The following is a 24,930-nucleotide window of genomic DNA, read 5'->3' on the forward strand; positions in this document are numbered from 1 at the left end:
AGCCTCTAGTCCAGCTATAGTACTCTGGTGGTGTTAGCCTCTAGTCCAGCTATAGTACTCGGGTGGTGTTAGCCTCTAGTCCAGCTATAGTACTCGGGTGGTGTTAGCCTCTAGTCCAGCTATAGTACTCTGGTGGTGTTAGCCTCTAGTCCAGCTATAGTACTCGGGTGGTGTTAGCCTCTAGTCCAGCTATAGTACTCTGGTGGTGTTAGCCTCTAGTCCAGCTATAGTACTCTGGTGGTGTTGGCCTGTAGTCCAGCTATATTACTCTGGTGGTGTTAGCCTCTAGTCCAGCTATAGTACTCTGGTGGTGTTGGCCTGTAGTCCAGCTATAGTACTCTGGTGGTGTTAGCCTCTAGTCCAGCTATATTACTCTGGCGGTGTTAGCCTGTAGTCCAGCTATAGTACCCAGGTGGTCTCTGGGCTTCACCTGATCTGACCTCCACCACTTTAGGGTCGTGGAGATGTAGTGATACCAACACAGAGAGCATGAACACTCAAACCAGTCAAATCTCTTCTGTGTGTAGAGACTTTACAGAAGCTGGACAGGCTGTCTGTCATTTTGAAGTCCTGCCCTCTCAAAGAAGTGCTCTGGTGAAAGTGGAGGGTCTGAGGGATGATGTCTTTCTGGAGGCTTGTCAGCCAGTTTGGCTCCATCTCAGAGCTGTCTGTCTCTTTGCAGGTAAACAGGGAACTGAAGAAGTATGACAACAAGATCATTGAATGCACATTCGCCAGCAACACCTGGGTGTTCATGAAGCAAAGGATAGACAAGAGCTTCCCCAACTCCTATGAAACAGCAATGGGTGAGCATCTGATAGACACCAGCTCGTTTCACCTTTGACCTCTCTCTATCTCCCTTATTAATGTGTTACTTCTACCATCCCTCACACTGAGTGTTTGGAATGTGAGGTTTGGGTCACACTTGAAATAACCAACCCTTCCTCCTAGGGGGGGGGGGGGCTCCAGTCATGTGTCTGTCATCTCCTGTGTCCTGACTTCCTGCTCTCTGTGTCCTGACTTCCTGCTCTCTGTGTCCTGTTCTGCAGCTGTGTGCAACAGCATCCAGCACCCCGTCACAAAGGAAATCCTCCTTGAGGTGGTGGACAGGTGTGCCCAAGTACAGCCACGCAAGCACCCCTCTGACAGCGACGCCAAACTCATGCCCCCTCCAGCCCCCAAGAGACCCACCCTGCCCGTACCATAGCTCTCCAGTTGGGTGGAACGGATATGTTTTCACTGTGGACTCTGCCGTAGTTCAATCCACCATAAGAAGGACAGATCAAAGCAGTTCAGTATCCATTCTTCTGGTGGATTGATGGACGCTGACACACCTGACCATTGTTTCTCAGCCACTTGCTGGCTAAAGCTTTTATGTCAAGGTTCTGAAATGAGTTGTCATTTGTTGCATTCTGGGCCGTGTACCCACCCCACCTTACCCACTGGTCGTTATCAAAAAATGTAATCTGTGTGATTTTACGGTTTAATTTTACCCTTGTTGGTTTGTTGTTGACCCGTTGTCTCTTTTCCTGAGTGGAGCAGCTGTGCATACTGATCCTGATGTGTAGATAGCTGCCTGCAGACTCTTAGCTGGCCCCAGACCTGCTTCTGATCATGACCTGGTAGGAGATCACACACCTCTGGGTTCTGTTTGGGAGCAGGTGCCAAAATCCAACCTTATCTCTCATCTTAGACATTGCAACACAAACTGTTCATGTGTGTCTCTTTTTTTTTATTTTGAATGACAGATGTATCATTTCCTAGTGTTTACTTCTTTGTTGGAGATGCCCATCCCGTCTCACACCCATTCCTGGTTCTTCTACCAGTTAGATGTTGTAAGCTGCTGTCAGTTTACTCATAGAATCTTCGTCTCTAAAGGCTGTTCCACTGGATTTATTTTTCCTTTGAACCATTAAAATATCAGGTGAAAACACTGAACATGGTCTTAGCTGTGTCTGTGCCAGCAGTTTTTTCCTCTACTGTGAGTTTGTGTTTGTGTCTCAGTGTGTGTGTTTGTGTGTGTCTCTGTGTGTGTTGGGGTTTGTGTGTGTGTGCGTGTGCGTGTGCGTGTGCGTGTGCGTGTGTGTGTGCGCCATGGACAGGCTCAGGTTGTGTTGTGTGTGTGGGTGTGTGTGCCCATGGACAGGCTCAGGTTGTGTTGTGTTATGTGTGTGTGTGTGTGCCCAATGACAGGTTCAGGTTGTGTTGTGTTGTGTGTGTGTGTGTGTGCCCAATGACAGGTTCAGGTTGTGTTGTGTTGTGTTGTGGTGTGTGTGTGTGTGTGTGTGTGTGTGTGTGTGTGTGTGTGTGTGTGTGTGTGTGTGTGTGTGTGTGCCCAATGACAGGCTCAGGTTGTGTTGTGTGTGTGTCCTGATGGCAGGGTGGCTGAGTTGCATCAGTGTCTTGCAGCTTCTGGCATAACATGAAAGCAGCCTGCTCAGCACACCCCCATAACTCACCTGGCTCTGGCACATAATCAGATCAGCTCAGACAATACCTGTCCTAGATGAGCCTCTGTGGAGCTTTGTCTTCTTGGAAATCAAGTATTTAAGGTAGGTGCGTAGACACCCATTGTGTTTTTAGCTGTCATTTCTGTCACTCCTGGATCTATATTAACAAACAATGTGAAGTTTGAAAATACATCTCAACAGGTCTTAACAGTGGGGGCTTCGCTTCAGGATGGATACTTTATAGAATTGATTCTTTTTTATTTTTGGCTTCATATATAATTGTTTTTCTTTTCTTTTTGGCTTTATAGGAACTATTTTACTCTTTTCATAGCACACCTTCGTAAAGGTACCTCTCAGCTAAGAACTTTTAGTGTGATCTAGGAGAACTCAGGAGCTAGGGCCCGTATTTACAAAACATCTTAAGGTTAAAAGTAGGTCCTTCTCTAGAGTAATTAACATAATTAACAAAAATGACAATCTGTTTCAATCATTAGGGGGGATAACAAGAATGACTTCATCCGCTTCAATCATTAGGGGGAATAATGATGATTGTGGGGATGTGATAACATCACCAACCAACAAAAATAATAACCCAATCAGTGGTTCAAGTGTTTAGAAGCAATGTTTTCAGCAACTGTGTTACTTGGTAACAGAGAAAATGCAACTTTGTAATGTCGTTTTGTTAATTATTTTAAATGCTGGCAGACATGTTGATTAATATGCTGACAATTACAAGCCTACGACAAGTGAAAATTTTCTTCATGGAGTAAATTGAATGTAGGATCTAAGGTTTTATTGTGAAATTGAATTTTTGTCTACACACAGATGAATTTTGAGACTGTTGGCTGTATGTATTTCATATTTATTTGTTTATGTATTGCTCTACAGTATGAAGGCCTTGGCAACTCACGGTGCAGACCTGTGTCTCTTCAACGGTTCACCATGATCATTGAGAGCAAGCGCATGCATGAGACCTGCTGTCAGCCATAGCAACAGAGTCTTCCTCCTAGTTTAGGAGTTCCCCATGTCCTTAGGAAATGTTTGTCTCCGCTGCTTTGGGAAAAGGAGAAAAACTCTACGCTACGGACATTTAAGCCAAGCGTTTAATACGGGCCCTGGTCTTCTCACCATCGTCATGGAGATCTATGGCAGGCTAGAGCCATACAGGGGCCACATTCAGATTTGGAAGTTATCATAAATGACACCAATTATTCCACATAAAACAATGCTAAGAACTGTTAAAATTGTAGAATTAAGAGGTGAATAAATCCTGATAGTGATTGGTTGACATTCAAATGTAGTCTGTGTGATACTAATAAATGAAAAAGTATATGGTCTTATTCGAGCTTAATAAAAAATAAATAAATGTCATGCATGACAAAAGTCTAAAATGTTTTTTGCCGTAAAGAAGTATGGGTCAATTACTGACTAATTGTCAGCCCATAATAGGCAATGTGGGGTCCATCTTCAATCAATCAGAAAGGCTAATTTATAGGCATTTTAAATCATTGCCCCTACTTTGATATACCCCATGGCAGAAGGACTATAAAATGAAAGTGTTAAGCAAATTGGATGACATTTCTGCTGCCCCTGCTTGCTTATGAATGGAAGACTACGGAGCCCCTAGAGGGACATGGGCAACAAAAAAAGAATCTTTAGTTTCTGGTGCGCACCAGTTGCAAACGTTTCCCGTTGTCATGAAATGTATTGCGTGTGCACGTGATGCACTTCAGAAAGCTCTCAAGCACAGAATAGTTTAGAATAAGCACCAAGAACTTGATTTCTTTTCTGCCCATGTTCACCTAGGGGCTCTTTAGAAGACTGTTCTGGAGCAGGTTTAAAATGACCAACCTGCATCCCCATACATCCTGAACCATGGAGGAATGTCAAAGAAATGGTACGGTACGCGTTACAATCTCAGGGAAGAACTTTTTTTATTTTAAACTCAACATCTACAGGCAAGGGGACATTTAGCTTTTGCAGAAGAATAATTAATACATATTATCTATTTTCAGATGATCTAGGTAGCTGTGTAACTTGTTAAAATTATATATAAGAGTATGCATAAAATAGAGATATTGTCGGAAATTATAGAGCTAACCAGAGATTACCCAAAATATTTGCTTTGTAAACAGCATGACCCCCTAGAGATCTGTAGTCTTCCAACTGGCACTGTTCAAACTTTCTGATATATTTGAATAGTAAATTTAACATCCTGCTATGAAAGCTATTCTTACATTTTTTTAATGATTTTCTGATCCAGAGCACAGAACTACACATTGAGGAGCCTGGGTGTTTAATGCTCTTTCACATACCATAAAACTGAGTTTGGAGATGTTATATCTTATTATTATTATTCATTATAAGGGGGAGGACCAGCACCATAGACTTCTTCACCTACATCAGTGGTTTACAGTTTCCTTCCTCTGACACCGCCATCACTTGGCCCAAGGGAAGGACCTCTTACTGCCATGGCAGAAAACTTAGGCTTTGATTTCTCATACACTAGCAATTAGAGCTTTGACACTGTTTACTGACTCCAGTTCTTTTGAGTCACTCACTAAACCCGTCAGCATCACCAAAGAGCAGAGAAATCTGTTGAACGAAGAGGCCACTGTGATTCAAGTCACAACAAGGAAATTATTTTCAAAGTTGATGTGGTACAGCGAGTGAGAGTGAGTGGGAATGGAGATATCTCTTCATTACCTGAGATCATCTAAGAATGCAGTCTGATTCTTTGGTGGTTGGTTGGCATTTCATGTCAGCCATATTGGTTAGGCCCTCTTATTAAGATTTGGTACAAAAAAAATTACTCTCGTTTTGATTTCATGACATTTCATCATTTGGTGGTAGTGTAAAGAAGCAGGAAGACAGAGAAAGTAATCTAATCAAAACTTTAATGTCACCTTGTAATTGATCAAAATCCCAGAGGATAGTGTCTAATGTTTGTTTGAGCCCCTCATCACTGCTTGCGACTACATTCTGCTCGTGTTTGCCGTGTGTGTTCATGTGTGCAACATCTTCTAGTTCCTGTGCTACGCCTATGATGTCAGGCTGGTCATTTTGGAAATGAGAATGTGTGTTAAGAAGGATGCGCTGAAGTAGATATTCTATTGGGATTTGAAAGTCAATCCAAAGGTGGCCATGTGCAAAATTACAGCTTAAACCAAGCAGAAGGGAAACAATTGTTGGAAGAGGCTCAGTGTCAGTATGCCTGGATGAGTAGTTGACATGGGAACAGGACGGGGACTGGAGAGCCCATGTGTGCCTGAAGCGTAAAGGTTCCTTACAACTCCCCCAGTGCAGACACTCACGTCACACACTCACACCACCTCAGTCAGTCAGTCAGTCAGTCAGTCAGTCAGTCAGTCAGTCAGTCAGTGCCACTGTGTTGGAACAGGAACAAAGAAAATAAGTAACTGGTGCTTTTTCTCCACATCTCACCTGTAACATTGCAATCATAATCTATTTCTTGCTGATTTAACATCATATGTTTTAATGTTGTGCTTTTTGAAACAGTGAAATGTCTGTTAACACCAGTTTATAATAATAAAACTCTTTAAAATGACATATTCATTATTCATCATTCCAGTATAGGATTTCTGTCTCGGTCGAAGAAAACAAGGAAACATATGGCCAGCAAACAGCCATTATGAGATGTGATGAGGTGCATAATAAGTCATAATGATGTCATTAAACTTTGATTAAACCAAATGCGTTGCCGCAGAGCCAATTGTACTGAAACGATCTGTCTTTTAATTTATGCAAAGCCGGAATACCGGTTGACCTTTTCAGTTGAGAAAGAGCAAAGCAGCAGTTGGAGTGAGACTCACTAAGGGGGGGGGGGGGGGGGCATGGGGGTGCTCTTAAAAGGTGTCCTACTTCTCAAATGAGATACAGGTACTCAAGGTGAGACAAGATTGTTGAAGGCTCTTGAATGTTTATGTGTCTAGAATTAAAAATGTGATCGCAATGGTAATACTGAGCCTGTCTCTGCATAATTCCCTCTTCAAAACAGCATGTTAATATTGCCTGACTCCAAACACAGATAGTGTTTTGCTGAGTGTGAATGTGTATTGAGGGGCATAGTTGAACAGCTGAGTCAGAAAGGACATGTATTGCAGACTTCATGATTTAGGTCTTTAAGCATCTGCAGAATGCATACAATAGCCACTGTTGTTGCCAACGTACACGTTTTCCTTAAGTATTAAATATTTTATTGCATGCCTTCCTTTTCCTCTGAAAGGAATGAGGTGTAAAAGAACATGGCGTTGGATATATCAGCTATTACTATGACTTGGGTTGTGCTGGAGGCATGATGTGTTGTCATCTTCCAGGCATCGCTGGCTGTGTTGTAAATGTCTTGTGTGATTGATTGATGTGACTGATTGATGTGATGGCTAATTTACGATATGCGTCAGTGGGTCTAATGATGTGTTCCACCCCCCATGCCTTGATAAGCTGATTTCCTTATGTCTGAAATTGATACATTCCCATTACATTGTACTCACATCAACAGAATGTATTGAGTTCCATAATTGAGGTTGTTTTGAAAACAAAGCTTATATATATATATATATATATATTTATTTATATCTAATATAAAACTACAATACAAATCCATGTTCCATATAAAAGATAATTGCCACTTCTGTCTGTGGAAGAGGCTTTGCTGAAATGAATTCCTCTGCAAGTAAATATTAAAAACGTACAAAACCAGTGGGACTGACCAAAGTTAAAGCATAAAGGCCTGTGGAGATCTTCATGCTGCTGTGTTGTTCATTCCCCCTAGGCTACACAGACGCTGCCAGAATTTGAGAAAGTCTGCTCACACCATGAATGAACTCATTTTTTTCTGTCGGTCTTTGACAACACTCAAGAAAAGTTTGATGTGTCCTGCTGATGGCGTCAGTCGGAACACAAAGTTGTCATTTGTGACTGCTGTGCTTCAGATACCTTTGGGCGAGGGCAAGGACATGGGCACCCTGGCACTGATCACCGTGTCATTAGGGGATGAGAGGCATGCACTCAGGTCAAAGGTTAGACTGATTTGATGTAGTGTGTAATAAGGTTGGTAACATGCAGGGAGTAGAAGTCCCCTATAGTCCCCTCCAAGTAGTAGAACATTTGTTTGCTTAATCACACTTACTAAAAGACACACTTACTACTCTGCACAAAGTAGTATACAAAAGTATTGTCCAAATAAAAAAAATATATACACACATATATATATATATATATATATATATATAATATATTAACTGACTCCAGGCGACCTCTGTGTAATATCATTAGTAAAGTCCACACCATAGGCCAAACAGCTAATCTGAGGTATGGTATTATTCTGCAATAAGGATTCCAATCTTGAATTTGCTGCAATATTGCCCTGAGCCACATCAAAGAGGATCGTCTAACCCAATCTCCCAGTGGAAGTATTACCTCTGTGGCAGTTTAATATTTAATAGCCTTGATAAATGACTGGGCTTGTGGAATATCCAGAGAGCCCAACATCACCCTCAGAAATCAACACATCCCAGAGATGAAAGAAGTGTGGCCTGTTTGGATTGCCGAGAGGGGCTTGCCTTGTCAGTGTAGAATCAGTGAATCTGTGATAGGAGACATTGGATGCATTGGTGAGTGAATCTTTGATAGGAGACATTGTATGCATTTCAAAATTCATTAAACTTGTTTTATCTTCTCAAAAAAGTGTAATGACTGAGGCCTAAAGTGGATTTGTGTGAGTCATTCTCAGATGCGCCAGCTCAAAAACAGGTAGCCTGCATACTGTACGTTTCATTCATTCAGGACCTGCATGGTCATCCCACTGTAGAAGACAGAAGGCTCCAGTTAAGTGCCTTTCGATTGAACAAACATTTCTCCCTGCTCAATTAGGTTGGCAAAATAGCCCATCAATATTGATAACTTAATGTACCTGGGATGTTAAAACAGTAAATTGTGGCTTGCTGCTTTCCAAAAGGCCCTGCATGACATATGATATTTTTATGATCTTATCCCATGCTGAGCCATGGTGTAGCCACCTGACTGGTTGAGGATACATAGCTCTACGCTGATGGAGAAATATGAGACAGATTAGGTGTTAAAACTGAAAGAACATGTCAATGATCTGATATTCCTTTGGACAAGCAGGTTAGTACCTACAGTATGAGATATACTGGACTGGACATAACTATATTTGTGAGGTTTGGATGAGCTAAAGAGCAGGTGAGATTCAGACAACCTAAGATGAACTTCCTTGCACTTCAAAGAAGCAGTTTCCTGCAGTTTTTTTTTTTTCTTTTTTTGAGTTGACTGCAACAATTATTGCTTTCCTGGTAAAAAATGCATTTCACTGAGCTGATCTCGTGTCATGATACTATGGCAAGATTTGAAAGTATAATAACCTGACACATAATTTTACAATAAACTGTATATAAGAAATATGTCTACATGTATGATGTGTGTTGGTCCTGCTAATGCCAGCCAGCATCTCCACAACCATGTCACTGATGGTGCAACAGCCTTTGGGTGGTGCGGGGGCTTAGATTGTTAACTCACTTGACGAGGTCCATCTGCTGTCAGCTGGGTTCTGGTTTTGTGACGGGGGACTATTTGACATGTCACATGATTCTAGGAAATATATTCATTTCGTTGTCTGTCTCCACTTTCTAACAGCTGAAGTTGGGTCCAGACAGGTAATCAATCACACAACAACATAATTACACCCCTCCCAGATACTTTCTCTGACTGTCTATGGTATTTCGGCGTGCAACATTTAATTGAAGCCAATTAATAGAATATATAGAGCTAGACTGTGAATGCTATGGATAGCTGGCATGAGCTTCCGTTCAGTTTTATAAGCCCCCTCTATTTAAAAATCATTCTATTTAATAACTACCTATTTAATAACATTCCCTGCCAAAGTAGTCCAATTAATAAAGTGATAGATTATAAGTTATGCCATCAGGCTGCGTTGGAGAAAGTTCACCTTCGTGAGTGAGTACACTGATCATGTTAGCCTGGAAGGAGTCTCATTTTGTGATGAACACCTATGTTAGAGCATGATCCAAAATGGCCCAGTTGCCATGGCACCAGCAAGTTGGAGATTTGAACACACAGAATGTGGTTACCTGTTTTTCTCTGAGAATCAGGTATGATAACTTCAGTTGTGCTGTGAACTAGAGGGAAGCAAAGGCAAAGGTGGCATGTATTCTCCTCACAGCAGCACAAATGGAGTGAATCAAAGGTGAATGGTCGTGCCATTTTTGTGAAGAAAGTATTTTTGGGTTGCAAGTTTGACATGGTAGCATTTTGGATGGCATTGGTACTTTGTGAATAGATAGGCGAGGGTAAAAGGAGCGGACGGTTCATATTCACACATTCCAAGGAGCTGCAGTATTGTGGGTGAGTCTCGTGACGCAGTGAGACCAGCTGGGAGGCGGTGAGTCACCCGGAGCCACCTGAGACCTAACAGGTTGACTTGGGCTGGCTGACATACTGTACCTCCACCCCCAGTCTTCATGAAGGCTCTCTTTAAACTAAGAAGAAAAGTATTGTAGTGTAAATGCCAATACATTGCTTATTCTAGAATTATATGTAAGGGAGTCCAAAGATGAAATAAACGTGCATTATATTGCCCTAAAATCCGTCTCTGCGTGCCAGTTTGGAAACATTACATGTGGTCTCTAAGAAACAGAAACATTTATATGCCGTATGATGTATTATATGCACAGCATGCCTCTGCTTCTGTTGTTGCCCAGGACATCGCTGGTGGACTGTGAAACTGCTAAGATGGTTGTAAAAATGTTTGTGGTCTTGTGAGTGGTTTCTTTGCTGCATTGGCCCTGTGGTCACATCCCCTCCTATAAGCCCCCTCCAGTCTAACTGCAGCATCCTCATCAGAACAACATGTACCAAAAATGATGCCCAGATGGCAGCTTTTTGTGTTTGGATGATGAGTCACCTTTTGATTCACGGATCAAAATGGCTGCAGTGCTTATATCAATCCACTTGTGCAAGAGAAGGATTTCATTTTTAAATGTTGGTCTTATATCTTTCCCAGTGAAATGAAATCCATACACTATACTGAAATACTGTGATGTGATCAAACACAGATAATGCAGATATGCCTTGAAAGAGTCCCAGTTGTAAACCTCTGGGGGAGTTTAACTGTAATATCTCATAATGGTTGTTTTTTTTTCATCCCAATCCTGACCTGCAGGCAGCTGTAGCCTCTTTAATTCCTAAATTATTTATATCTCCTGCATCTTAGACTGCAGTATGGGTTGCTATCCTCACAGATGCATACTGACAAAAGGCTCCATATTGTAGAAGAACCTTCATGCTCATAACTGATTAATGTTATTAAAACATTACTTTAATTGGACTGCATAGAAACACATCATGACAGCAGTCTGAACATAACTCTAGTTTACTTACGCTAATGCAGCTGATATGAAAGTACATCCAAGGGTGTGTCTGATGCAGTGACTAGTTTCATCTCATTTTCTTTCTCTCTCGTTTCTATGAAGCAGCCCAAAGTGTCAGATTTAAACATCTTTTACATAATTATATTTTTCACCTGAAATTTTATAGTTAAATTACATTACTATTCCTTGCATGCTATATGCCTGAACATGAATGGACTCTATATATAGTAAATGTGAGCAAAAACAATGTAACTAGGGGGATAAAATTAACACCCTCCTCAGACCTTAGGGGTAACAAGATTGATAGTGATAAGAGGTTTGTTAGAGGTTGTGTTTTTGAAGTGTTAATAAGCACAGGCAAGACAGCTTTTAAGATATAAATGGTTGACAGTGAAACAAGTAAAATTCTGATTAGGTTGTGGTTTTGGATAGTGTAAGTATATGTATGAAGTGTATGAAGTATATGTTGTCAAAAATATGTTATGGAACCAGAATATCACGATCAAGTTCCTGTTTTGACAATTATTTTTATCTGATGAAATTGTATGAATAAAAGCTAATTGTTATTGAAGTAAAAAAAAAGAAAATGATCCAAATATGGAGAACATTCAAGACGGGTCATTGTGTAATGTCACACCAAATTGGTCAATAGAGCAGGCTGCTCTGTAAATGAAATCCAACTAGTCTGGGAGGTAGTACAGAAGGCTGAAGAGGAATAGCACCGAGCACACATCATATCAGAACGATTGTTACAAATGTCTTAAGCAATATGTCCATAAATAAAGCAGACTAAGCTTAATTTCTTTTTTGTGTATTTTGTGTCTTGGTTTTTGTAATGGACTTAAAGGCCCATCACAGACAATTGTCAAGCTCTGCAGCTGCCTCTTTGTCTGAAATGTCAGCGTGAGGCTACTGTTTTGGGGGTGTAGCTATGAGTTTCTTCCATCATTGTGTCGCGCGCTCCCTTTATTTCTCACTTCAGCCTCGGTTGGTTTTGCCAGTGGAGCTAGAGAACGCTCCGAAGCACGTGATTTACTCCGTTTTAACGACGCTCCATAAATATGCACACTCCAGCAGACCTCAGACATCGCCTGCAGCAGGAAATCATTCCCACACTAGGGTGCAAACACAAGATAGAACGTGACATTTTGAGTCTTATTTCAGGGCAAATCATACTAGCTAAAAAGTGAATGTTCAATTTAAATTTGACGTATCTTGCATTTAGTTGATAGTGGTATTAAGAGCAGTAGAAGACTAATATTCAACAGACTGTGTATGTCTGTGGGATTCTTTATTTCTGGATACTGTTGATGACGACTATACCACACGGGGAACTATGTAAAGGTACATTTTATATATATTTACGTGTATTTAATATGTCACTAAAGTACGGAGCCCCCCTAAGGGTCATGGTGGTGATTGTTTTCTGAGCTGCTTTTGTGTTACCTCGGAATACTTTTGCAATACCTCGCAATATTTTTGCATTTCATTTCAACACTTTTGGGTTCCCACGCAATGTTGTGTTACCTCACAATACTTTTGCATTCCCTCGTAATACTTTTGCATTACCTCTAGAATACAAAGGTATTGCAAGTTAACACAGACATATTGGCAGGTAAATGCAAAAGTATTGCAAGATAACACAAAAAAAAACATCACTATTAGCCTTAGGGGACTCCAATGGCGCGATTGGTAGTTTCTCAATGTTCATGTTGAAACAGCTTTCCTCAGCCCTCGGCAGCAGTGATGGACCAAGAGAAATGTCACTAGCCGACTGTAAAAAAGAATGAAGTTTTTCATAACTTAAAAAAGGAAAACATGGAAATGTCTGTGAAAATAAAAAGAGTTTATTAACGATATTTAGCACTTTGAATTACTTTACATTAAAAGCATGGAGAAGGGTAGCCTAGTTAGTTTTACGATGAACATCCAGCGGTTGTATCAGCTGATTATTTTAACATGAACTGGCTATTTTAATAGAATGCAATTGAAATAATTTGGTACAACTTTGGTTACAGTAATTGGGATCATATCCTAGTGAATGTTCCATGTATAGACTAATCAGTCACAGTGGTAGGTTGTAATGTCTAGGTGTATGTTTCCAACATAGCCATGGTCTATTAAGTATATTAAATTGCGAGAAACAGGGTAATTGTCCAGCGATTGTTTCTGCGACCTCTGCTGGTCTATGGAGAAAATAGTCACACTTCTAAATTTCAATGAATCAAATGATTGTGAGATCTTTGTAAAAAAAACAAGTATGTGTCAGTGTTCTCTGCTACAAGCAGGTGTTTGGTAGTACATAATCACAGCTATGATTATGACCAAACGTGTTTTTGAGTTTGATAGTGTGTCTAATTGTTGTGGGAAGAGGTATTGCTTGGCAATATGATAATTATGTGTTCAATGTACCAATACTTACAGATTGTGCCATTTTAATGTAATTTCAGTCAGACGGTAAGGTTTCGATGTCTCTACAAACATTCTCTAATCATTTTCTAGGTTTTTACTGAAGCATCCAGGCCATTTTTTCCCCTTTCCGCTTCAGTTATGAGGTCTGTACTGGATGGCGTGGCAGACACCACTTTCAGGACAATTACCTCTGGGCTGCAATACCTTGGCTCTAACGATGCCATCTATGATGACCCAACCACTGATGTCGACCTCACCAAGGGTGGATTTTCCCTGCAGAAACCGCTGTCGGCATTCCGCAGCAACTCCTTCCCAGACAAAGTGGCACCAAATGAGGAACTCATCCTTAAAAGTTTGTCCTTTTACCCCACAAACTCCACCGACCTCTTTGGTAACAAGAGCTCGATGGCGGGTGAGGGGAGCACTATTGAATGTGGAGAGAACTTCATGGACATGGAGTGCTTCATGATCTTGACACCTAGCCAACAGCTGGCAGTGGCTGTCATGTCCCTTACCCTGGGAACCTTCACCGTGTTGGAGAACATAGTTGTTTTATGTGTAATCCTGCAGTCTCGCACCCTGCGGTGCAGGCCCTCCTACCACTTCATCGGCAGTCTGGCTGTGGCAGACCTACTAGGTAGTGTCATCTTTGTCTACAGCTTTTTAGACTTTCATGTTTTTCACCGTAAGGACAGCCCAAATGTTTTTCTCTTCAAGCTAGGTGGGGTGATTGCCTCATTCACAGCCTCAGTTGGAAGCTTGTTTCTGACAGCCATAGACCGGTACATTTCCATCCACCGGCCACTGGCCTACCGCCGCATTGTGACCCGCAACAAGGCTGTGGTCGCCTTCTGCATGATGTGGGCAATCTCCATTATCATTGCAGTGCTTCCTCTGCTGGGCTGGAACTGCAAGCGTCTCAAATCTGTCTGTTCAGACATCTTCCCACTGATTGACGAGAACTACCTTATGTTTTGGATTGGGGTGACCAGTGTGTTGGTGCTTTTTATTTTTTATGCCTACATGTACATCCTGTGGAGGGCACACCACCATGCTATACGCATGCTGAGCCGGACCTCTCAGAAGAGCCTGGTAGTGTATTCAGCTGACGGAACTAAAGTGCAGTCCACTCGCCCGGAGCAAACCCGCATGGACATTCGCTTGGCTAAGACACTGGTGCTCATCCTAGTAGCGCTGGTCATTTGCTGGGGCCCTGTGCTGGCCATTATGGTCTATGACCTCTTCTGGAAAATGGATGATGCCGTCAAAACAATATTTGCTTTCTGTAGCATGCTCTGCCTGCTCAATTCCACAGTCAACCCGATCATCTATGCCCTCCGGAGCAAGGATCTGCGGCGTGCTTTCCTCACTACCTGTCAAGTATGCAGAGGCAGCTCTCACCACCTAGATAACAGTCTGGAGTCCGACTACCAGAGTAGACATGCCCATATTGCTGCCAATCGAGCTGCAGAGAGCTGTGTGAAGACCACTGTGAAGATAGCCAAAGTCACCATGTCTGTCTCCACAGAGACGTCTGCAGAGGCTGTGTGATTTTGTAACCGCCCGTGTTATTCTACCGTATTCTTAGCACCATGCACTCATCAATCTTAAAAAGAGAGGAGCTTTTGGTCTTTAAAGTGAGGTCTATTACAACATGGAATCATGAAGACTAAATCAATCAGCAACAACATTTCAGCAATTCATAACTTCTTGTTGTTTTTCATTAAACCTTAGCCTACTATATGTGTGTTACTATGTTAGCAAATATTGCCCTTGCATTCATGAATTGTATTTTTCTACATTCAAATCAGGTTCTTGAACAGTGATTTCTTCTATCATGGGGATAAGGGGCTACTGAATATTATGTTAAATAATCTCAGTGAGAGAACTATGTTGATATGTAATTACGTAACATTTTTCATGTAATCCTGAATTCTATAGTATCTCATACATCATGAAATATAGCCAAGCTTTTCTGACCAAATGTCTGTCTTGCACTTAAACAGAAGTATAACTTTACTTTAAATATCCATTTGAATTGGATGTAATTGGCCGTGTGGTATTATTGTGTATTGAATAACAGTGTTGAATCATGTATATTTGAGTAGATTGTAAAAGCACTTCATCAACATACTTATGTTTTCTGTTATACTTTAAATTCATACACCGTCAGCATGGACCAAAACCGGACTTAATAAGCACATTTATTTTCAGACAAACCTCATCTTGTATAGTGCACAGCACAAATGCGGTTGTATAGCTCTAGAGTGACACCTAGAGTTTAAGGTAAGCAAACCCCAGCATTTGTCTGTTATGTGACTGCTATGCTGACAATTTCAGATTGTTTTCATAATTTAAGATGTGTGACAAGATATATCGTATACAACCTTCAAATATACTCTAAAACTATGTTCTCTTTCAAAAGGCCATTTAAGCACACACTAACTGTATTGCTAAAGAAGAAGATGGTTATCTTCTGAAAGATAAAAACAATCAGTTATACTAAGCTATATATGTAAATATTCTAAATGTATGAATGACTGAATACTGACCTACAGTGACAACTGTATACCAACATTATTGTGTACTTAAGATATTGCAGTGTGCAGTCAACATTGCTTTTTCAGAAACAGAGGCGTCAAGGATGTCACTGTTCATTTGAACGGTCAGACCTCGTCAGTTGACATATAACGCAGCTGTACAATACTGATAAATGTTCTAGATACGATTAATACAAGTATACTGTTGTGTTTAATTCATTAGAAATAGTTTAGCACATCAATCTATGCTCTGCTACAAATAAAACCTGCAGTGCGCTGGTCACACTAATGTACTACACTGACAAAACAGTACAAGAGAAAATGAAAAACTCTGTTAACTAAACAGTGTTTGTGATAACTTTGATGTGTGTAGGATTAAGTGTTCTTAGTGATGTCTTGATATTTCCTGTTGTTCTCTTTACTCAAAACACTAAGATCCCCCTGCAGCTGGGCTTCAGGGCTTCTTGCACAATGTGAACAGGGTCATTCTATGTTGTAAACATGACAGGTTTCTTTGTTCAAGATGGCATAATGTTTTTTGTCTTTTTAATATTTAAAATTGTGTAGTAAATAGAATTTGCCTACTCTAACTGATCTGTAAACATTTAATGTGGTGTAAACATCAGACGACTGCCTACTTACTGGCTGTACTATTGTTCAATATTGGAGATGAATCATAAATTGTGGCTTTTGTACTATAGTATTTGAACAGTCTGTTAGAAGAAAATGTCAATCACTGAGCACTTGTGTTTTATGCATTTGTTCTGTAGTTTGTATCCAAGCTTTGAATAAAGTCACTGCAAATGATCATGAACACTTTGCACGCCTTCTTATGCAGAAACATCAAGTACTGTATGTGTGGCTAAGAAATGATCAGTAAAAATAACGATTGAAGAGTGCTATATATTAGCTTTCTTAAAACAAAATATATAGATTTGCCACAATTATTAGCACTCTCAGAACCTGGTAAGGAGTTTTGAGGTGAGATCATTATCTTCTCCAGTCATATTTGCATTCGCACTCATACTACTCAGTGGTGTAATCAACGTTCTTCACAGATCTAGGTTTGAACACAGAATATAGCTTAAAAGTACAGAATGCAGATTAAATGTTTTATGATTGTGAGGTGGTTATTATCATTCACTATCACACTTATGTATCACTGACTTATATATATTGACATACTAGATATAGGCCTAATTAGTTCGTAGTAATTCAATAAATGGAGGAAACTAGCCTTCAGTTCAGTTCGGCAGGCCCAATGATGTTCACATTGGAGAACTGGCTACTGTTTGTGACAATTTCATTTGATAACGGATGAACCTCTTTAGTTTACAGGCTGACAATCTGTGGACCTATTTTAATAAGTTTGGCATAATAAAATGTGCTCCACAAATGTAGCTCACCTTTTCTTGACCAGTACTATGACCTACAGTGGCTGCTGTTGTCCTGGATTGCAGCTGCATTTTAGGACTACCACTCATGTGAACAGCTTGTTGTTAAAATGATCACCACAGATTGCTTTACTGATTCCTCTGTTCGAAGTTACCCATATGAAAAAGTCTGTTTAAAACACACTTATCATATACTTGTCATGTAAGATACTTCTATGGTAAAAAATATTATGGTAAATAGCTTGCATATACTTTTCATACTAAAATGGCATAATGCTCTCAACATTCAAGGTTGTTCATATATATATAGCATATATATCAAAGAGGTACTGTACTAATGCATTTAAAATATAGGAGATTATGCGGGAACCTATAGTGGAAACGTTTTGAGAATGACTATTAGTTGACTTCAAGACATTTCAACTTGAAACACATTTATTTGTACTTAATACATTAATTCCTTGTGTACTTGTGACAATATTTCATTACAAATTAAAATGATGTAGCCTATTTATATCCCTAATAAGGCAAACTGTTGTATTTCAGAATAAGGTTCCAGCACTGCAATGTATATTTAATACGTAGAAGTTATAACCACATAGACAAATATGAAATGTTCTTATTTAAACCTGAAGGTTCAATGTGAAATAACTTTTACATGTGTTTTTTCACAAACCTGACGTTTATAATAAATAGTTTTCGTATTGAGTAATAATCTTTCTGATACTTTGTAATATGCACAGACATATTTTACATTGTATGAATGTGTTCCTATGGAGCATCTGTCTGTCTGTGGCTCAACAGGGTGCTAACAACACCAAACAGAATAAAGGCACAGAATAAAAACGTGTGTTTGCTACATGTGAACATACATTTGTTTTATATGTATGTCATTCATTTTTTCTATGTTTCTGTATGTGAAAGGAGGCATAATTATGTGTGTTAACACCCTGCTATTGTATATACCATACGTAATTTATCATATATATCATAAATTAACTTTCTTCAAATGGGAAGGAATGCGAGTGTTGTGCCAAGATGGGCATATACTTCTGTTGATGCTCCAGCTTGCTGTGTAAATCCAATTTGAAGTATGATTCGAGTACAATGTGTCACCAGGTTATTTCTATTTGATCATGTTATATGTATTACAAATATCTGAACAAAATCCCACTAGCTCAATTAAACTATCAAATATAATCATACATGACAAAAATACTTGGAGTTTCTGTGAATGGACTTACATTCCATAATTTCACTAGCAAACCTAAAATACAAGTTTTCCTGTCCCTTGCTGGAGAAATCCAATACACATCAGGTGCTTTGGGTGAGGTGATTCCTTTGAAGCGGGGAGCTCTTGCATTATCCACACCAAAGTACTGATTTCAATGATTTCATATCACGGACCTTCGTTAATGTTGACATAAGAAATAAGAATACACATTTTATATCAGTGGTACAGTGATATATTACCGTATTACTTTATTTTAGCAGTCTTCGGCTGAGATATATAAGAAGAGCAACATCATCCATAATTACCATTGAGCCTGTATTCCAGTCTAACACCCTCATTATGAATCTTTTTGTTTCGAGAACATTTATGCTGCAAATATTCCCAGCATTTAAATTGTTTTAAAAAGCTTATGTTACAGCTTTCAAGTTGGTAATATATTTGGTCGGCTTTTGCGTTACTTGAAAAATAGGGTACCCTAGAACAATGCACAGAATACTGAATAGAAGAGGATATGCTAAAGGAACAGATGTGATTGCCAAAGTTAAGATACTGCTAAATCTAATCCAATGGAAATGAACAACCAGTAGAATATCATGGTAGAAGTATGATCAATCACTGGAAGAAGCAAGGACATTTTGGTGTCATGTCCTTCTGTTACATAGAAATGAAGGTAACATTCGTCGAAGTGATAGCTGCCATATGTTGAAATTAGAGCCAGATTCTGTGCAGTAAGTGCTTTTTGGAACCAGAGCATGCACAGTAAAGTTTGACCAGAACCCATCCATATTTGGTTAAATCTGTTCTGTGTTGTTCCTTCTGGTTGCTTCACGTTTGAAATGAGTGTACGATGTCTACGCCCATGCATTAGTCACTGAGCATGATCATTTGAAGGTATACATTATAATAATAATAATAATAAATAATAATAATAATGGATTTTATTTGTATAGCACACTTTAAAATACAAAGAAATCTCAAGGTGCTTAACACAGTCACAACAACAATAATACAAAGTAATAGAAGTGCTAATGAAGTGCAGAAAATAGGATAATATAATATACCAAAAAAGATAATAAATGAATTTAAAATAATTAATAAGATTATAATGAGATCGAATAATATGTATTAAAAACAGAGTAATTTTGGACAGAGCAATTGAAACAATGCATTCTAAAAACAACACAGAAAAGAAACTAAAACAAAGACCAGGACTTTAGGTGAAGGCAGAGATAAATAAATGGGTTTTGAGGTGAGATTTAAAAGCAGTGAGGGAATCTAAGGCCCTAATGTTCTCCGGGAGCTTGTTCCAGAGTCATTATACATGATACATACCAAATTGATCGTGGATAAGATGGGGAGAGAGCATTCAAGTATGGTAGACTAGCTTAATGGGTATGCAGTGTGCTCTAAAGGTTTCTATTACAAGGGTAAATAGAGCAATGAATCATAAAACGATGTCGATTGTGGCAATTATCTACATTATGGGTAAATAGGCTGGCACAGAGTATGTAGATGTATCATGAGCGGAGTAGAATGAATGCATGACAGTGTGGTGGGGATGGGTAGGCATGGGAAAGAAAAGAGAGAAAGTGAGCGGTCAGAGATCGGCTGCCTAATATGTGTAGAAGTACTTAGTGGTTATGGTGATAAGGAAGGATATTTTCACAGCCATCGGCATTAGTAGGCAAAGGTTGTGCTATAAGAGAGAGAGAATTTGGCAAGTAAACATCAATTTCATAAACAGATAAAGATATCAATTAACAGTAGGTAATATGGCCATTTTAGCAGTATTAATGCCATAGCTAAATGTGATATAGGAGGAGATAAAGAGGGAGAGGGAGAGGGAGAGGCTGCCCGGCATGCTGTGTGGGAATTTTGTGCTTAGTTCTGTTGAGTTATGAGGAGTTATGGTTGGCTGACATGGTGCATGAGAATTTTAGTTATACAAAGATAGTAAGGGTAGCAGGATACAACAACAGTGCACAACTGGCAGGTGACATCCTCAAAACGCGCTGCATGTTGTACCTGGGATCAGTAAAGAGCCTCCTATACAGTGCAACATACGCTGTCTGTACCCACTGCTGCAAAACGCAACAACATGGCTGACAAGAAGTATGAAGTATGTTGCGACAGGTGCTAATGTATTATTCATGACTAAACTAGTAGAGAAGTGGGGGCTCCATGAGCAGGTTGAGAATCGCAGGCTAGGCCTACTTTCAACCTCCGCCCAATAGGGGGCGAAGATGTATTAAGCCATTTCTGTTTTGGACCATAAGAGTATCTTTATTTTACATCCGTGTCATGTCAGTGAGAAGGACTGGTGAAAATGGCTGTCAACCAGTATACCGATGTGAACGGAAAACCGATTACTTTTGATTCTGAGTCACATAAGGACTTCTGCCGAGAATTCACTATTAGCAATGCAAAGTTATCCCTGCGCACTATTTTGATCTACACCTGCATTGTATGGTTGCTTGCATACGCAGTGTTCTTCATAACTGAAGTAAGGATGCTCTGACTGCCAGTGATTTGTACTAATACCTATTCTGTTCATTTTGATAGCTGTGGATTTTGGATTAGATGCTAGTAGAATAATACTGTCTGTTTTACTACCTGCTGGTGGAGTTAGATAATGTTGCAATATTTGATCCTGAACTGGACTGTCGGCGAAATTAAATTTCCCACTTGATCTCTGGTAAAATAACCTAGATATGTGGTAGCTTGGTAGGCGGTAGATTCTCCAGCTATTAATGTTACGACTTAATTTAAAGTGTGGGTATGTCTGTTATCTTGTTTTGAGTCAATGTACCATGCGTAATTGAGAGAATGTGATTCTTTGTTGTTAGCGTATTTGCCACCCCTACCTAGTGTGTCGTGTCCGAGTATAATACTGTCTGCCTACCCTACCTTCTTTATCTGTCCTGTGAATGCTTGTGTGTGCTTTAATAAACGGCTAGACGCCAAAGAGAAGCCTTCAGTTTGCTGCATTGCCACAGTACATGTATTGACCAAAATATCCAACAGTAAATGACCTTGGTGTGAAAAAGTAGGCCTACGTGAAATCGATAATTGCGTGAACCCCTTCAAAACATCAGACGGCCGTTTTCGCTAGCTGATCAGCACCATGTTAGTCCTCCATTCAGAAGTAGCTTACTTCAATATGTTAAAGTTACTTTCCCTGCTTCAGGTTCTGCCACTACATTTAGTAGTATTGTACTATTGTACTAAATGGCCTTTGCAAAACGCCATTTCATTAACTCCGACCCAACATCTGGCCCAACAGTACTTCGTATATCTTAACTTCAAGGCAGCATCCAAAATGTTGGTGAAAGGTTTGTATGGCTGGGCGATGTATATCAAAATAAGTCAATTAAATAGAGTTCTTGAACGATGTGAAAAATGCTAAAAGTATAGATGCAAACCTTTATTTCACTCTGAAATCGCCCGTTTTCCAGTGCATGTTGAAACTTGAAAACTGCGGAGCAGGACGGTTGGAAGAGTAAAGACTGTTTTTTATTTTACTTGATTCAGCTCAAATAATGAAACGGTTAAATAACGCAACTGCTGGGTAGATAATGTGGTACCTGTTAGCTTGCTAGTTTTAGACCAAACACCTTACTGCTGCTTTAATGGTATAATTTTGTTCTTATTTCAGAACACTGTTGTCCTCTCCAGTGCCATCATTGTGACACTGGTCAGCATGGTGATCGGCATTCATTTTGTAAAGGTGGACCGTGAAACGCTACTGATCATTAGGTCCCTGGGTGTTCAGGTGTCATCATCCTTTGCCTCAGGGAGAGAATGTACTACTTTCATCGAAATGAGCAAAATTAAAGACATTGTTATCAATGAGGCTGTTTACATGGTAAGTGTATACCAATGAGCTTTTTATACTGAAATACTTTATCCTGACTTAATAATGCATTGAAATTACACTTCCCTTAGCTAACTTTTTCACTTGACCTGTAGCATCTTTTATGACCACACCCCTGCTGTTGCTCTCATTTCAGCACAGGGTCATATACTACCTCTGCATTCTTGTGAAGAACCCCTCAGATCCTGAAATGATATCCAGTGTAGTTCCCCTTTTTCAGGTATGTAGGCATATTAATGTATCTTTAATAACTATATTCCTGTATATAATGTGTTCTATTATATATATTTCTTGGCATGCTATTATCTTTCTGAGAAATTTGTATTTAATGCTTCTCCAGAGTTCCAAGCCGAGGTTGAATTGCTTAGAACAAGTATATAAAGCCTGTCAGGAAGTACTGTTACAAAACTGATGACAAGGTAAATCATGGCTGCAGACAGCATACAAATACCTCCATTCATACAGGCTATCATGTAGAATTGAATGGATCTTATCAGAAGAAATTATTCCTTTTTTTGTTGTTTTTCAGATTCATCCGAATCCCCATTCTGATGCCTTAATGCCGTTATATGCGTACGAAGAATAACAAGTTTTCATTGTATTTGTATAATTGTATTATTAAAGGGAGTGTCAAATGCATACAATCTCTAATTTTGTTTTAAAACGTTTGTTTCTTTGTTTGGACCAAAATGAGTTGATGAATGAATTAATTTTATTTATAGTTCCTTTGAAAGTATTACACTATAATCTACATTTTAAAATTTGGTTAACATGTCTTGAATTGTATTATCCAGATATGTTGACTCCACCAATATATTTGAAATAGAAAGAAACTTTAGAAAGTGACATCAGTTGGCACTTGTAGTGGTACTTGGTACTTGTCTCTTGGTAGCCTACCTTAACTGCTGTTCCTCTGAAAAATGAGTAATCAGTTATACTGAAAATATTTTAGCACTCTTATTTTATGTTGTAGTGTAGGCTGATGATAAAAAATGTGCAGAAAACACTCAACACTGAATTTATGTGATCTGCAATGCTGAGCTGTTGAATGTATCTCAACAATGTTTTAATAAATGAACACTTTAATTAATTTTGTGAGTCATCATGTTCATTATATTCAATTTATTTCATTCAATTTCAACTGTATCCACTGTAAACAACAATAAGGAACACAAATCCGTGAGATCTCACATTAGTCACAGCAAACTACAACTGGAAGGAGAAACTGTCTAGGCTTGACTGCTGTCTTCTCCAACGCCTCCCTGAGACTGGCAGTTCATATTGACCATCAAATCAGCCTAAATTGAACTCTAACACAACCAATGACTCTGGAATGGAAGTCAAGCAAGCTTGCCAAGCAGCTTGTTTACTCCAATGGTGTGAGTGTACTCTCCTTCCAATGATGTGAGTGTACTCTCCTTCCAATGGTGTGAGTGTACTCTCCTTTCTCTCCTGATGTGACGGCTCTCACTGATGAACAGTTGGGCTTGTCGAGCTGGTGGGAGATCAGCTTGTTTTGGATATGTGCACATGTGTATTGCATGCAGACAGTACAGTATTGCTGACAACTTATTTCAGTGGAAGGCTATAGCTAGGGCTACACAGACTAATGTAGTTTTAACTGGCCAGCAATCAGTGACAGCCAGCTTATGCTGATCTGGAATCAGTTTTGATACTGCATATGTTATATGTAACAATAATAATACTTTTTTCTTGTCAACTGTGTATTGTTAAAGGAAGGAGTTAACTAGCATAATTAATTATACTGTTTTTATTCTACTAAAAGTTTATTATATTTATAGTATTTATCACCATGGTCAGAAAACATTGAGACAAGGAGGTCAGGTTGTGGAACAACGTTAAGCAATACCGTTTGCAAGATGTGAGTTTCATGACAGGATTCTGATCAGAGGGTGTTATCAAGTCTAGGCATGCCAGGTCTCAAGCCTGGAGTAGGCATAGGTCGTCCCAACACTATCAAGGTTTTATGGACACCTTCAATACTCATGATGATGGTCAAGGGCAGACATTTTCATCCAAAGCGACTTACACAGGCATCATGCAGAGTACCACTGTACCACCAACACCACTTGGATTGGTTTTTGGATTCTGTATCAGATATTACTTAACAGAACAGAGCTGGAGATCAAATGCAGGCTACAGGCTTTGCCATGATGTTCGGTGAGCTGATGGCTTGCAAGCCAGAAAAATACCCATGTGTCACCTCAGTGCTTTGTTTAGATCTTTTAAATGTCCTCACATAGAGATTCAGTGACAACAAACACTTCAAGATGTTTCTTTCCTCCTTAGGTGGGTTTGTGTTCTTAGCACCTGGCCTCTTTAGTCCTAAATCTCCCCACAACGTCTGTTGCTCCGCCGGTGCACAGATTTGGTCCAGATTGGTTTTCCACCACTCAATCGAAAGCCTCAGGAGATGTGTTTAGAAGATGGCATGCTGATTTGGTCCAAATCTGTAGGCTAATACGGATCTGAGCAGATAGTGGGACAAATAATTGAAATGGAACAAATGAAGTAATTGGGGGTGTACTATACAATACTGGCTGCTTTTGTCTACGTTAAGGCTGAGATGAAGCTATTGC

At 39.6% G+C, this 24,930-nt stretch overlaps 3 protein-coding genes across 3 annotated transcripts in view; all 3 read left to right on the plus strand.

The window, feature by feature from the left end:
• rngtt (RNA guanylyltransferase and 5'-phosphatase) overlaps positions 1–1,948 on the plus strand; it is a 72,044-nt gene extending 70,096 nt beyond the window's left edge. Inside the window, exons 15-16 of the mRNA XM_012836014.3 lie at positions 683–806; positions 1,050–1,948. Coding sequence (XP_012691468.1) covers positions 683–806; positions 1,050–1,207 — 282 coding nt within the window. The 3' untranslated portion in view covers positions 1,208–1,948. The remainder of the gene's footprint in view (positions 1–682; positions 807–1,049) is intronic.
• A 9,880-nt stretch (positions 1,949–11,828) lies between these two features.
• Positions 11,829–16,635, plus strand: cnr1 (cannabinoid receptor 1). Its single transcript, XM_031581957.2, has 2 exons — positions 11,829–12,220; positions 13,379–16,635. The coding sequence occupies exon 2, from the start codon at positions 13,427–13,429 to the stop codon at positions 14,837–14,839; it is 1,413 nt and encodes a 470-aa protein (XP_031437817.1). The 5' UTR covers positions 11,829–12,220; positions 13,379–13,426; the 3' UTR covers positions 14,840–16,635.
• Positions 16,636–20,740: 4,105 nt separating this feature from the next.
• On the plus strand, positions 20,741–23,420 carry pigh (phosphatidylinositol glycan anchor biosynthesis, class H). Its single transcript, XM_012836013.3, has 5 exons — positions 20,741–20,959; positions 22,112–22,321; positions 22,467–22,550; positions 22,671–22,749; positions 22,860–23,420. Exons 1-4 carry the CDS (start codon positions 20,783–20,785, stop codon positions 22,740–22,742), a joined length of 543 nt encoding a protein of 180 aa, XP_012691467.1. The 5' UTR covers positions 20,741–20,782; the 3' UTR covers positions 22,743–22,749; positions 22,860–23,420.
• The last annotated feature ends 1,510 nt before the right edge of the window (positions 23,421–24,930 follow it).

Source organism: Clupea harengus, chromosome 15 (genome assembly GCF_900700415.2).
Source record: "Clupea harengus chromosome 15, Ch_v2.0.2, whole genome shotgun sequence".
NCBI classification, from domain to species: domain Eukaryota; kingdom Metazoa; phylum Chordata; class Actinopteri; order Clupeiformes; family Clupeidae; genus Clupea; species Clupea harengus.

What these genes read in the sequence shown, in the direction of transcription:
- cnr1 (XM_031581957.2), top strand. Translation starts at nt 13,427, where the DNA reads ATGAGGTCTGTACTGGATGGCGTGGCAGACACCACTTTCAGGACAATT.
- pigh (XM_012836013.3), top strand. Translation starts at nt 20,783, where the DNA reads ATGGCTGTCAACCAGTATACCGATGTGAACGGAAAACCGATTACTTTT. An exon ending in TCAATGAGGCTGTTTACATG is followed by an intron (nt 22,322 to 22,466) that starts GTAAGTGTATAC and finishes CTCTCATTTCAG; the next exon opens with CACAGGGTCATATACTACCT. An exon ending in GTGTAGTTCCCCTTTTTCAG is followed by an intron (nt 22,551 to 22,670) that starts GTATGTAGGCAT and finishes ATGCTTCTCCAG; the next exon opens with AGTTCCAAGCCGAGGTTGAA.